A 14425-nucleotide genomic window follows, 5' to 3' on the forward strand; every position below is an offset into this window, starting at 1 on the left:
CTTGTAGTGATTTGATTTGAGCATATTAGCTTGTTTGCTTGAAACGATGAGATAAGAATTGAAATAGTCCATTTACGTACTGGATCATGCATCATAGAGGCAGTACTATAGATTATATTCTACATTCAAATGATAATAGAACCCGCTAGAATGCTAGGCATCATTCCTCTATATCATCATTTCAATGGTTTTTTTAGCAGGGAGAGAATTTTACAATTACTTGGTTCGATTGACAGCTCCAGATCCAGATCCAATGCCACGCAGACATTAGGTGGAGCTCACGTTATTAAGGAGTCCAAGAAACATCAAGTTCAAGATCAAGAAGAGCATGATCCTCCAAAAGCTGTTAACAAGATGGACTCTCTCAGAAATCGTCCCAGTAGGACGTGCACATCTCCACAACCCAACTAAACGTTCACACCAACAAAAGAGTCCACAAATGGTGTCTCAGAATTATCTCATAAGAACACTGTTGATTATAGGACTCCACAACATCAGTCTTATCTCATAAGAGTCCATCTCAAGTAACGCATCCTAATAAGGACTCCCTAGCATTAATGCCATCCAAGAAGGACTCCATCTTGTATACAACGGGGGGCAGGTTACATGTCCCCCCCCCCCCCCGGAACACGCACTGTAGCTACCGTGCGTGTTCCGGGGAGAACACGCAACACCCTCTCTATACAACGTGTAGGCAAAACGGCCAGCCTTGTAATCTATAAATATTCAAAAAGTCAATCCCCTCACCCTCAAAGTATTGTGGTGAGGGTTTCGTGGACATAGAATCAGACTGATCTGAACCATGTTATATTGTGTGTATTTGTAGTTGTGTGAATCAATTCTTTGTGTTCTTGTTTATGGTATCAGAGTTTCACCTGACTGTCATGTCTTCCTCAATATGGTCAAGGGCAAACCTAGAGATAAGTTCTATCTTACCTGTTCTAATCACTTTACAATATTTTGGTCTGCCTACAACTATTTATTGTAGGAGTCTCAATTCATCTCACTGTTGATCTCGTATGATCGATATGGATTCATTGATGGACCAAGGTCATGTATTTGTTACTCATGTTAAAAAAAAAATCCTTAATCCCAAGATCATTAAGTGCCAACGTGAAGACCAACTCCTCCTCAGTTGACTTATCTCCTCTTTAATTGAACATTTTCACACATGGTCATTGGTTTGAAAATCTCATGAGGTTTGGGAAGCTTTGAGAGAAACCTATGTTGCCCACTCTGGATCTCACGTACTTCAATTAAAAGATCAACTGCATTCACTTAAAAAAGGAGAGAAAATATTAATGAGCATTTTTCAAAAAGCAAAATTCATTACCCACCACCTGGTCATGGCAAACAAACCTATTCTAGATGAAAACTTGATTTTGTTTATTTTATGGACCTTCCTCTTGAATATACAGCCTTCCAAGTGTTTTTTTCCACTCATTGAGATTCCATCTCCATAAATCAACTACACAACCTGCTTCTATCAGAGGAGCTCACATAGCCGACTCCACTCCTGCTAGTTGTGATATTGCATTAGAAGCAAACTTCAACCAGTGTTCCAACAGTAATTTCAACAATAATTTTGGTTGAGGATGCGGCAAAAATTTTCAGCAGGGAGGTCATTTCAGGGGCTACGGTTGTGGGCGCCAAGGTAGATCATTCTACAATCATTAAAATACTCGAGGAGTCACATGCCAATATTGTAAAAAAACAAATCACATGGCTTGTCAATGTCGACAACTTCAGAAAGAGATTTCTTCTGAATTGTTGTCCATGACCTATTATGCATCTGCATCATCTTACTTTGATGAAGGCTAGTTTCTATCTTCAGATTTGAATTATCTATCTCTTTATTTTGATTATCAAGGAAGTGATACAATTAAAGTTAGCAACAAGATAGGTTTGCCTATAACTCATATTTGTGATTCTTATTTTCTAATACTGAAACTAAATTTGCTTTACGAGATATATTACATGTTTCTCAAATAAGAAAACAACTTTATTTGTTCAAATATTTACTCAAGATAATAATGTTACTTTTTAGTTTCACTTATCTCACTGTTGTGTTAAGGATTCGATAAAGGAGAAAGAAATCTTACGAGGAACGACCATGAATGGATTGTACCATGTATACCTTAGTCCCAATAAAGAAGATCAAGTTGGAGAGAAAACAACTACTTTCCAATGGCAATGTCGGTTGGGTCACCCGACATTGATGATCGTTCAACAAGTTATTTCCAAATTTACACTACCTTTTATTAATAAAGTTGATTCTAAAATTTGTGATGCTTGTGAAAGATGAAAACATTATAAGCTTTCCTTCTCTAAAAGCATGCATAAGATTTCTAAACCTTTAGATTTGATTTTTGCTGATGTGTGGGGGCTCGTGCCAATTTCTAGTACTCAAGGTTTTCAATATTATCTTAGCTTTGTAGATGAATTCTCTCGATTTACTTGGATATTTTTTATGAAAAATAAATCTTTTGTGGCCACTATTTTTAAGTAATGACCCCAACTTTTTGTCTTCTTGTTCTAGTAGGAAGTCGACAGACTCTGGTTTTAAGGCATATGTTAAGAATATTGTTGGCACAAAACTCAGATTTTTACAAACTGATGGTGGGGGGGAATTTAAGGAACTCGATCTATTTCTTAAAAAAATTGGAATTGGATATAATATTTCTTGTCCACATACACAAGAACAAAATGGATCAGCTTAGCGCAAACATCGACATATTATAGAAACTAGATTCTCTATCTTGGCTCATGCCCATGTCCTGACCTAGTTTTTGCCCTATATGTTTTTCATTGTTGTATATTTAATAAACTATTTACCCACACCCAACCTTAGTCGTAAGTCTCATTTTAAATTTTGAAAAATGATCATACTATACAACAAAAATGACACATTTCCTGAAATGCCTTCAAAATTGTCAAATTTGTCACCTGTTCAAAATCATAAATAATGTTATTTTTTTGACATTTTTAGCCCTCACACCTATTATTTTAAGTGTGAATTTCCTCCATATATGAATTTTTCCTATCTCCATCAAAAACTCCAACCTCGCAAATACCTAAGTTACTGTATATTAAATTTTTTACCAAATTTATATAAAATAGGTGTGAGCAAACTTTCTTTTAAATTGGAACTGACAAACATTATAAATACTTGAGTTAATTTGCATAAAAAAATCTTAATTTTTTATAAAAAATCTATAATTTTTTTAACTCAAATAGACAAATATCGCAAATACTTGAGTTACCTCACATAAAAAATATAATAACATCACATAAAAAATCTATGATTTTTTTTAACTCGAATTGACAAACATGACAAATACTTGAGTTACCTCGCATAAAAAATGTAACAACGTTATATGAAAAATCTGTGAATTTTAACTCAAACAGACAAACATCACAAATACTTGAGTTACCTCACATAAAAAATATAATGTCACATAAAAAATCTTCAATTTTTTTAACTCTAACCAGCAAATGTCACAAATAATTTAGTTGCCTAGCATAAAAAATGTAATTACGTTGCGTAAAATATGTGTGAGTGAACTTTCTTTTAAACTCAAACCTCCAAATATCACAAATACATGAGTTACTTCACATAAAAGTTCTTAAATTTGCATAAAAAATCTACGAAATTTCTTTTAAACTTGAATTGAGAAACTGTACAAATACCTGAGTTACTTCACATAAAAAATAAAATAATGTCACATAAAAATTCTATAAATATTTTTTAAAATTAAAAACACATGCTTTTTTTCTGCATTTGAGATGCTGGTATTGGGTCTAGATTAGAGTTATTTTCAACCTGGTACCAGCATCTCAAATTTTTTGCTTCTTTTTAAGAACAAAATATAGTTTCTTCATGATCCTTAAAATCCCCTCTACATAATTTTTGAGTTTTTCTTATCTAAGATGACTTTTCTTGTGATTCCAACGAGGTTGCGACATTCTTTCCATTGACTTCTCTTGTTAGATTGAAAGGTGAGTTCTTTGTGATTCTCAACCTTTGCACTGAAAATGATAGGTGTAAGGGCTAAAAAGGTCATAAAAATAACATTATTTGTGATTTTGGACAGCAGATGAATTTGAAAAATTTTAAATCATTTCAAGAAACCTATCATTTTTGTCATATAGTATAATAATTTTTCATTTAAAATTCTTTTCATCAAGCACCATCTACACCTTAAATTTTTTTTATTGTGCCTGTTAGTCGTACTTGCAATCCTATCGGGCCCACAAATTAGACTATAAGTCATCACGTCACATTTTCTTTGGTTACAATCTAAATCACCATGGCTATCTTTGCCTAAATCCCATAACTCAAAAAGTCTTCATATATCACCATGCCATTGTTGATGAAGACTCCTTCCCATTTCAAACTCACCAACCTCTTCCTCCCAAACAACCAACTCAATTGGCAACTTCTCCTCTTATCCCTATTAACGTCCCACCACCTCCCTGTCAAGAGTCCAACATTCCTACCTCTCCTACTATTGCTCCAAGTCCTTCTCCACCCTCTTCTAGTTCTTATGGGACTCCTCTCTTTGCTGATATAGGGGCCACTATCCCTCCTGTCCCTCCAATCCTACCCACCCCTTCTCCTCCCCCTCCCCCACTACACAATCACCCTATGGTTACCCGCGCACAGGATGAGACCCTTAAACCCAAACTCTTCCAAGCCACCAAGTACCGTCTACCTATTGCCCTTATTACCGAGCTATTCACCAACCTTAAACCTACCTCCTACAAACAAGCTCAATCCCAAGCTCATTGGCATGATGCCATGCAAACAAAGTTTTTAGCACTTCTCAAAAATAAAACTTGGATTCTGGTCCTACCTGATCCATTCCAGAATCTTATTGGATGTAAATGGATTTATCGTATCAAGCGAAAGACTAATGGATCTCTTGAACGATATAAAGCCTGCCTTGTTGCCAAAGTTTTCCATCAGAAAGAAGGCATTGACTACTTTGAAACTTTTAGTCTGGTTGTCAAACCTCCTACCATTTGTGTTGTTCTCATTGCGGCTCTCGATCAATGTTGACCTATCCATCAACTTGATGTTTATAATGCCTTTCTACATTGATCTATTAATGAGGATGTTTACATGGAGCAACTACTAGGGTTTCAAGATCCTTGCCTTTTTCACCATGTGTGTAAGCTCAATTGAGCTCTTTATGGGCTTAAACATACCCTTACGACATGGTACGTACCAACATCTTAGTAATACTCTTATGCAAAATAGTTTTATTGAATCTCAAACATATGCTTCTTTATTTATTATGCAAAGACCTAATTTAACTATTTATATCTTAGTATATGTTGATGACATCCTTATTATAGGCATCTCTACTTCTTTTGTTTGGTCTCTTATTCACAAGATCAGTCAGAGTTTTGCCTTAAAGGATCTTGGGCCATTGCATTATTTCTTGAGCACCAAAGTTGTCTACACCACAACCGATCTCCTTCTCTCACAACATAAATATGTTTTTGATATTCTAAACAGGACGCCCATGTTTGGTGCTAAGCTAATCATCACTCCTATGGTCCCATTTTCATGGTTGACCTCTGATGGTCTTTTATTTTATGATCTAACTCTCTATTGCTATGTCGTGGGTGCCCTGTAATGTGTGACTCTTACTCAAACAAATCTTGCTTTCATCGTCAATCGGGTTTGTCAATACATGCATCAACCAATTGTTGACAATTGGACTGCAGTAAAAGAGATTTTACACAACCTCAAGGAGACTATTCATTATGGACTTTTGATAAGACCATCTACCTCTATCTCCCTCTCTATCTTTTCAGATGCTAACTGGGTCAGATCTCCTAATGATCGAAAGTCCACATCTGACTATGTCGTATACCTGGGTCCAAACATTATTTCTTGGAGTTTAAAGAGCATGTGGCCCATTCTGGCATAGAGGCGGAGTATAGAGCCATGGAAAACGCATTTGTTGAAATCTCCTAGATTCATGCTCTATTTCAGGAACTTGGAGTTACTGTACATTTTCCTCCTACACTCTGGTGTGACAATGTCTCTAATACTTATCTGGTTGCGCCCAATCCCAACCTTTTAGGTCGCAGTAAACAGATTGAAATCGATGTACATTTTGTCAAACACATGTTGTCAAAGGAAAACTCAAGGCATGTCACATCCCTTCATCATATCAACTTGGTGACGTGCTCACTAAAGTGATACTGGTTCCAAGCATCCAAACTCTACAATCCAAACTCAATGTCCGCCCCAGACAATTGCGTTTGCGGGGGATGTTAGACTATTAGATCCAATTGATAGCTCTAGATCCAGATCCAATGTCACGTAGACATTAAGGAGTCCAAGAAACAACAAGTTCAAGATCAAGAAAAGCCTAATCAGTCAAAAGTTGTTACCAAGATGGACTCTCTTAGAAATCATCCCAGTAGGACATGCACATCTCTACATCCCAATGAAACGTGCAAACCAACAAAAGAGTCCTCAAGTGTTGTCTCAAAATTATCTCATAAGAACATTGTTGATCATAAGGACTCTACAACATTAGTGTTATCTCATAAGAGACCATCTCAAGTAACACATCCTAATAAGGACTCTCTAGCATTAACACCATCCAACAAGGACTCCATCTTGTATATAACATGTAGGCCAAACAGTCAGCCTTGTAATCTATAAATATTCATAAAGGCAATCCCCTCACCGGAGTGAAAGTATTGATGTGAAGGTTTCGTGGACGTAGGATCACACTGACCCGAACCACGTTATATTGTCAGTGTTTGATTATTTTTGGTTGTCTGTGAATCAATTTTTTGTGTGCTCTTTTAGTTTTCTATTTCTTTAAAGTTGGTTTTACCATCTTAAAATGAGGTATGTCTCATTCTGATGATGCATGAAATGCATAATCTTTTAATCAATTATTCATGCTTTCATGGGTTTAATTTTGCATAAGTAATCATGATTTGCTGCATATAGGTGCTAAGAGGTCACACACCAAATTCACTCAAATTTGAGCCTAAGGCGAGCAAATAAAGCATCTTTGGGCACTTGAGCGGATTTCAAGGCAATCATGGTACAAAATCCAACCAATGTTGTGTTAAATAATTCTAGAGTAGGACCCGACATGGACACATTCATGAACTCATGATTCATGAGCGAAAAAGACAAGGAAGTGCCCTAGTGGCGTCAAAGAAGCTTTTGGTTATATTTTGAAAAAATTTGAGGCAATATGAATTTTGACTAAGTTCAACCACATCCCTTAAATTAGCTCAAAAATGGATTTTAAATAGAGGCATGGGCTGAAACCCTAGCCACATCTATGACCATAGTGACAAATATCGCGATATTTATAAAATTCTCGCAAAAAAGCTGCGAGAATTACTTTGAACATTTTAAACGGCTAAATCTCACAAGATTTTTTTTTGACATTTTCTCGCGATAATATCGCGAGATTTACTAAATCTCATGGTATTGTCGCAATATGTTTGTTACCCTTTTTATTTTACATGATTCTTTCGAAACTCTTAAAACCCTAAGTTTGCAAAAATCATAAAAACACAAATACTCTGTTCTGCTGCAAGGGGAGACTTCAACCGGTTTATTTCTCCCTCTCTCTCTCTCATTATTTGTCTGTTCTCTGGTAATATAGTTACTTACAATATCCATTCTCTGGTAGAATCTACAGGAGAAATACAATCCAACCCTCGTGGGTCTTGTTTTGTTCTTCCTTTTGGGGTGGGAGTCCCACCGTGGGACTCTCTTTTCTTTTTGCTTCTAAAACATGGTATGAATTTTTTTCTATGTAATGAAGGCAACAATTGCTGGTTCTCGATTTTGTAGGATTCCTTTTTTTTTATAGGAAAGCTAGGTTAATCTGATCCCCACCAGTTACACAACATACTATTGGAGTTTGAACTTGCAAGTTGCAACGTCCCAACACATGGTGGCATGCACTAACAACTCTTATCAAACAAGCTGAGCATATATTTTTGTTGATTTATTGGTGATTGTGTAGGATTCTTGTAGTAACAGTGTCAATTAGGCATCTATTTTTGCTCTAACCGGCATTTTTTATCCTCTTTTTGCTCGAATTCTGCCTTTGGTGCATAAAAGTTGTATTCATATCGGCAATATGTAACTGATGTTTGGAATCAAATTGTGATGAGATGTATCTCACTTTATTCTCAATGTGTTTCCTGTACTCATCTAGCATTGTAGCACCAATACACTCCAAATGAATCACAATAAATAATCATACAAGTAACAATAAAATCTTCTATGTAATGCACATTACAAATATAAGCAGACACTCCCATATATTCTGAAAGTTAAATCACCTGAAGGTCACCCCTTGCAAGAGCTGGTTTCAAAATATTTGCAGCATCTATTGCTCCCTCGGCTGCACCAGCGCCAATTAAAGTATGCACTTCATCAATGAAAAGAATTATATCATCACTCTGCTTAATTTCTTCCATCAGTTTCTTCAATCTTTCTTTAATCAAATTGTGATAAGAAAATGACATGGTAGAACTATTTGCAGCATAGAGTTTACAGTTGGTTAACATAATTTTTTTTTGCTGTCATACAAAATGATGCTCTTAATCTATCGATCGGCATGTGTTAGGATCAGATACATCTGCAAGGGGTAGGCTTTGTTCTCTGTCAATTACAAGAAGATTGATGTCCCTCCAACTCTGCAAGGAGTTGACTTTGTTGTCTGCTACTCATGACTAATGCATACCCATTGTAATCATAAAGCAATGAACCTGTGGGGTAGTGTAATCTAACACACACACAAGCAAGCACACATATATTCTGGAGACAAGCAATAAACTTTCACTTTGGGAGGTTATTACGACCTTAGCATGTGAAAGCAAGACATTAAGTACAACAGTATGTGATTCACTAGCTGAGCTCCCTACCCTATAGAAAAAAATTGAAGGAAAAATAGAGTTTTACCCTATAAGAAGAAATCAGGGAAATCTTTGATCGTCTTAGATGCTTGGCTGGATAAATCAATATTGTTTTCTTCTCTTTCTATATGTATAAAATCAATCTTGATCCTTTTATTGGTAGCACCCTACAAGAAGAAATCTGCAACTATCATTCAAGATGAACTTGTGCCCATTTTGATCAGAATTTACAAGTGAAAGCCACAAAAAGAAAACAGTATAAAATTGCATGATTTGTTGTCTATACCATAAGCATCTCTCTTGAAAGTGAAATATTTTCTTGTAAGGATGAGCTAATTAGTGATTAGAGAAACTTTCCACCAGTATTTTCACCACCCCAAGAATAAACGTAGTCAATGTGGAGAAGCTTTGAGAATATTGACATTTAGATGTGGTATGCAAGTGGAAATTTTGTTGAGACCTACTGGTGAATGACCAGAACAATGAAGTGAAATAACTGTTGTTGAATTGAGAGAGTTGTTGTATAATGTTTTCCAATATTGTTGTTCTTTCTTAAATGTAATTGCAGCAACCTGTTACAGGTTTATTTTTTACTTCATTGTTAATGTTTGATGACCTTGCACACCACTAATAATAACATGTATTATTCTACCTAGTTTCTATTGTAGAATGGTCTAACTGCTTATGTAGTGTGGTTTGAGAAGTGTTGTAAGGTGGGTTCCAACAAGGTATACTCTCTGAACTTTAATTACAACAACTTTATATAGGTTTCTTTGCTGGTTTAGCATTATTGCATGGTTAGTGTTTAGTTTTAGCAAACTGCCGATCATAGCATAGATAATTCTGTAGAGTGTGTTTTGGTGAGTGTTTCATATTGTGTAAATATGATCCACAAGTGTGGTGCACACATTCTTAGAATGCTATAGTTGTATGTAGCAGAGCTAGATTGTATCCTTGCTTCTGTTCCATAACAACCCAAGTATCCTCCCTTGTGTCTCCCATTTTGAGACAGATTTAGGCATTAAGCCTTGCATAGTTGTGGCATTGCATATAGTTTTAATAATTATTATTTTGTGTTTGATTTACAGCATACTAGGACCAATATACCAGTAGTTTACTTCCATTTTTTACAGCATATAACATTCAGTTAAGTATATCTATTTCACTAGTTAGAAGCATCCATCATGTGTAGTTGGCATCAATTGCATCATATATCTCATTGACATAAGTAGGCATAGTTTTGCATGTGATATAGTGTTATTTTCAATTTTGATTAGTAGGACGTATATTCATCATATCAGCATGTAGTTCATTTCATTATTTATAGCTACATAAGATCTCATGTTGGTGCATGTGCAGATGAGCCTCACAGGTGCTATGCATTTGGATTTGATTGCTTCGTGTTTGGCATGATATTGACTCGGTGCACGGGTTAATCAATCGTCGATCCTCGAGTGACATACTTGTATTTATTGAGTTTATTCTTTTATTTCTTTTGTAAAAACATTGAGATTATATTCATTTTGAAGTAATAAAAGAAAAAACTTTGATTGTGGATTGATATTAAGCGTTCTGTTCCTTGTGGAGACGATCTGACTTGCCACTTTACACGAGTGCCGGGACTGGTTATAAATTTATTATTGGTGCACAATCTTTGTTTTAAAATATCCATTTTCAAAATCGGATCACATTCTATAATGATGGTCCTTAAATCCAGTAAATATTTCCTAGTTGTTTTGGTGGTGGCATTGGCATTTGAGGTCATTTTTTATGCAGCATGCAGCTCCATTGCCGCTGACCATTCATCTTAACATTTCTCGAGACCAACACCACACCTATTCCGAGAGATGTAAAGATAAATGGCTGTCAGGCAGGTTACTGCATTTAATGTGAAGTGGCATTTATATGTAAAGGATACATGCTTGCCCCCAATTTCCATAAAGCCTCAGATAATCTATGGAACTGTGAAAAGAGAGACCAACTTGTTTTTAAGATGCTTGTCATGCAATTGCAAAACATAATAAAATGCACTGCAAACCCCTTTTTTAATTTTTGGACTTGGTATTGGGGAAAAATAAAAGTTCATCCTCAACTTCATAAAGTAATTGGTAATTAGGTTTCACTGGCAGTTGGATTGCTGTGAGAAAATGAGAGCATAGAAAATCTGGAATTTCGTGAAATATCCTTTTATCTTTTTTTCCCCATCCACCACTTCAGAGCCTGCAATAGGCACGGAAGTCATGAAAGAAAAACATTTCTTTTAATTTCTTCAGTACTCATGTATATGTACCTCTGAACTCTAGAGGTGGAGGTGCTAGAGACTGCAGTTCCTGTGAATCCTGAGTGTACTACCTGGGTCACCTCTACATCATCATACAACAAATAACATTCAAAGGTAGTTGCATAATATATCAACCAATCAACAGACTTTGAAACTATAAGCATGCACATGGTGGTTGCTTAAGTGCTTGACATCTTATTGTATGTAAAAAGGGTGGAACTAAAGCATGTCATTCTAACTGCTAGCCTAACCAGTTATGGGAGAGGCTGCTGCCTAGATGCGACCATAGAACGGCTGCTCGGAGCATCGAAGGTGCTGAAGAGGCGGTAGGAGGAGAGGAGTGACAAGAGGATGTAGAACAGAACAGCAGCAAATGTGATAATTATAGAGTCGGTGGCCTTTCTGCAGAAGCTGCCAAAGGTGCTGCAGACCTCACTCCATGTCATGGTCAGGTCGCCATTGAAGGCCAGATACATAACTTCTGTGCAGATGGTGCCTGCTGCTAGCATCAAGTAGGTGAGTACCTGCAAATATGGCACACCATCCTCAAGTTTGGTAACCAGGGATCTCTTAAGCGATCCATTATGTGATACCAGCCAATCACATGACAGCATTCCATGAGCCCCACAACAACCCATTGCACGGCCCCCCTCAAAATGCTGTTATGTGATTGGCTGGCGTCATATAAGGGATGCCTGAATCTCTACAATCTCATTCACCAATCTGTCTTTCTCATGCTTGTCTAGACAGGATAAGAGAGTAGCCTATAGGTGTTCTCATTTTATCATGAGAATTCAAACTGTAAGCAAAGAGGGTTGGCTGGAGTTCCAAGGGGGTCGGTTTCTCTGTAACAAATATCGCGAGATTTATAAAAATCTTGCGATAATATCACGAGAAATTGCCTGACAAAAGTTTAAAACGACAATTTCTTGTGAGATTTTCAAACGGTGACAAATATTGCGATATTTACCGTTTTAGCAGATATTTATTGCGAGTTTTTTATTTTTAAATGTGTTTTATTTATATTTTCTGATAAAATTATTTTTTTATATATTTTAATTTATTTTTTATTGCCAAGATTTTGCAAAAAAAAATGTGACATTTATGAAAATTTTCAAAATCTCCCGAGTTTTTTGCTCCCAAGATTTTTTGGTTTTTAACTTTTGTCACTATGGTCGGTGCACTGGGGGTGGAGTCTTGGCCATGGCCACTAGACGGGTGGTCTGGGTTTCATTATCATGTGTGTCACCCACTTAAATATTGCCGAAGCAAGGCGACTCCCTGGGGCGAGAGTGCACCTTGGTTTTACACGGTTGGAAAAGCAACCGTAGGCTGGCAGGATTGACCAGCCTGGCCAGGTCTCTTCAGGGTGGTTTTCTCCAGTTCTCATAAAAAATAAACTAAATGATGCATGGCTTATAAGGTTCATTTAAAAATTGGCCTTTTTAAATTGTTTCATTTAAAAAAAATAAAAAATCAAGAACAGTTATGAAAATGTAGAAATAAACTAAATGATGCATGGCTTATAAGGTTCAATCCAATTCTAAAATTAGCCAATAAATATCATAATTATCACAAAAATAAAAAAAAGAAAAGAAAACAGTTTAGTTGAGTTTCAAGAAATTCAATGGACTGATTCCATTGGAATTGGCCTATTCAACTGGACTTTGCTGTGGGTATCTTGAATTCTAGCTAGATCATACCCCGATCCACGACTCAATCCGAAAATATTTTGATGACCGTACAATAAGAATTTTCAATGGGATTTGTGGTGGTAGGAGAGGGATCAATCCAAGTTTATAGTTTTTTCCTTTGTATCGGTTAAGGTTTTATGCCCTTTGTTATATATATATATATATATATATATATATATATATATATATATATATATATATATATATATATATAGCTACTTCTTTTTGAGAGTTGGGTATGAGAGTTTCCTGTGTATTTGGGGATTAGTGTTTTGAGAGCTCTGTATCTCGCTATTGTATTTTCTCATATCTTAGCAGTAGAGTTTTACTCATTCTTTTGCCGATGAACATAGGCTTAAGTACCCAACCACAAATCCAGACAATGAAAAACGCATACTAAATCTGGTTTTTTAATGTAAACGGATTTGGATATCCATCAAATCTAGATATATGTTAGATGTGATAGCAAAAAACAAAACCATATTAGCATCCGATTATAATAGGGTATGGTTTTGTCTCACCAAATCCCATTAAACAAAGTTTAATTCTGTTGGGTTTCAGATAAAATCTGTTTCATTGACATCCCTAGGTTGGTGCCCCCTTGGCTTCAGAGAGAGAGAGAGAGGCTTAATATATATATATATATATATATATATATATATATATATATATATATATATATAGAGAGAGAGAGAGAGAGAGAGAGCCAAAAAAAGATCAACATTAATACTCATGAAGATCAACAAAATGTTGAACCCATGAACCGAACACAGAAGAAACAAAACTAAAATATAGAAAAAACAAAGCTAAAGAAAAAGAAACTACAGACAGCTAGCAACAAAACAACAAAGCCTACTCAACCAGGAGAGAGAGAGAGAGAGAGAGAGAGAGAGAGAGAGAGAGAGAGAGAGATTTCTCTTTATATGCATGAAGATGAATACCTGATCGAGAAGGAAGAATGCCCAGCTTCTTGACCTGCTTGCGCCAAGAGCAGGCACTGTAACACAGAGAGCAGAGAGGAGCGAGTAGGCGGCACATATAGCGTTGGCATATACGAGGTACCTGCGTATCAAGATCATTAATTCCATATAATGCTCCATTTGAGAGAGAGAGAGAGAGCGCTTTACTTGAATCCACCAATGTCACTGTAGGCAACGTGTGCGAATTCATCATTGTTCTGGCGGTTCTTTAGCATAACCAAGAGAGCTACAAAGCTGAGGGCCATGGGAAGGATCCGGAGCAGAACCTCAATTGTGCGCATTCTCCCTGTTTCTTGCGGCTCTGGCTCTGTTGATACAAAGCCTGCCACCTTTCCATTCCCCACAACATCCATAGCTACTGTTGCCTTCTCCATCCTCTCCTCTTTGCTTACTTTCTTGGCAGAGAGAGAGAGAGAGAGAGAGAGAGAGAGAGAGAGGGAGGGGTGTGCTCGTAGAGCTCATTTGAATTGGCACCTTTTTAATGGATACGCTTGGCTGTTCCAAATAATTACCACACATTCCAAAGTGCATGTACGCAATTAATTGGC

At 36.4% G+C, this 14425-nt stretch overlaps 1 protein-coding gene across 1 annotated transcript; it reads right to left on the reverse strand.

The window, feature by feature from the left end:
- Positions 1-11163: 11163 nt before the first annotated feature.
- LOC149837277 (CASP-like protein 2A1) lies at positions 11164-14352 on the reverse strand. Its single transcript, XM_090005936.1, has 3 exons — positions 14025-14352; positions 13839-13959; positions 11164-11727 (listed from the first exon to the last, which is right to left on the reverse strand). Exons 1-3 carry the CDS (start codon positions 14249-14251, stop codon positions 11458-11460), a joined length of 618 nt encoding a protein of 205 aa, XP_089862062.1. The 5' UTR covers positions 14252-14352; the 3' UTR covers positions 11164-11457.
- Positions 14353-14425: the final 73 nt, after the last annotated feature.

This window comes from Nuphar pumila, chromosome 5 (assembly GCF_984573655.1).
Source record: "Nuphar pumila chromosome 5, dmNupPumi1.hap1.1, whole genome shotgun sequence".
In the NCBI taxonomy this organism is placed as follows: Eukaryota; Viridiplantae; Streptophyta; class Magnoliopsida; order Nymphaeales; family Nymphaeaceae; genus Nuphar; species Nuphar pumila.

Coding starts and splice junctions, on each gene's coding strand:
- LOC149837277 (XM_090005936.1), bottom strand. CDS start 14,251: ATGGAGAAGGCAACAGTAGCTATGGATGTTGTGGGGAATGGAAAGGTG. Junction 13,960..14,024: donor AGTGACATTGGTGGATTCAA/GTAAAGCGCTCT, acceptor CTTGATACGCAG/GTACCTCGTATATGCCAACG. Junction 11,728..13,838: donor CATTCTTCCTTCTCGATCAG/GTATTCATCTTC, acceptor CCATATTTGCAG/GTACTCACCTACTTGATGCT.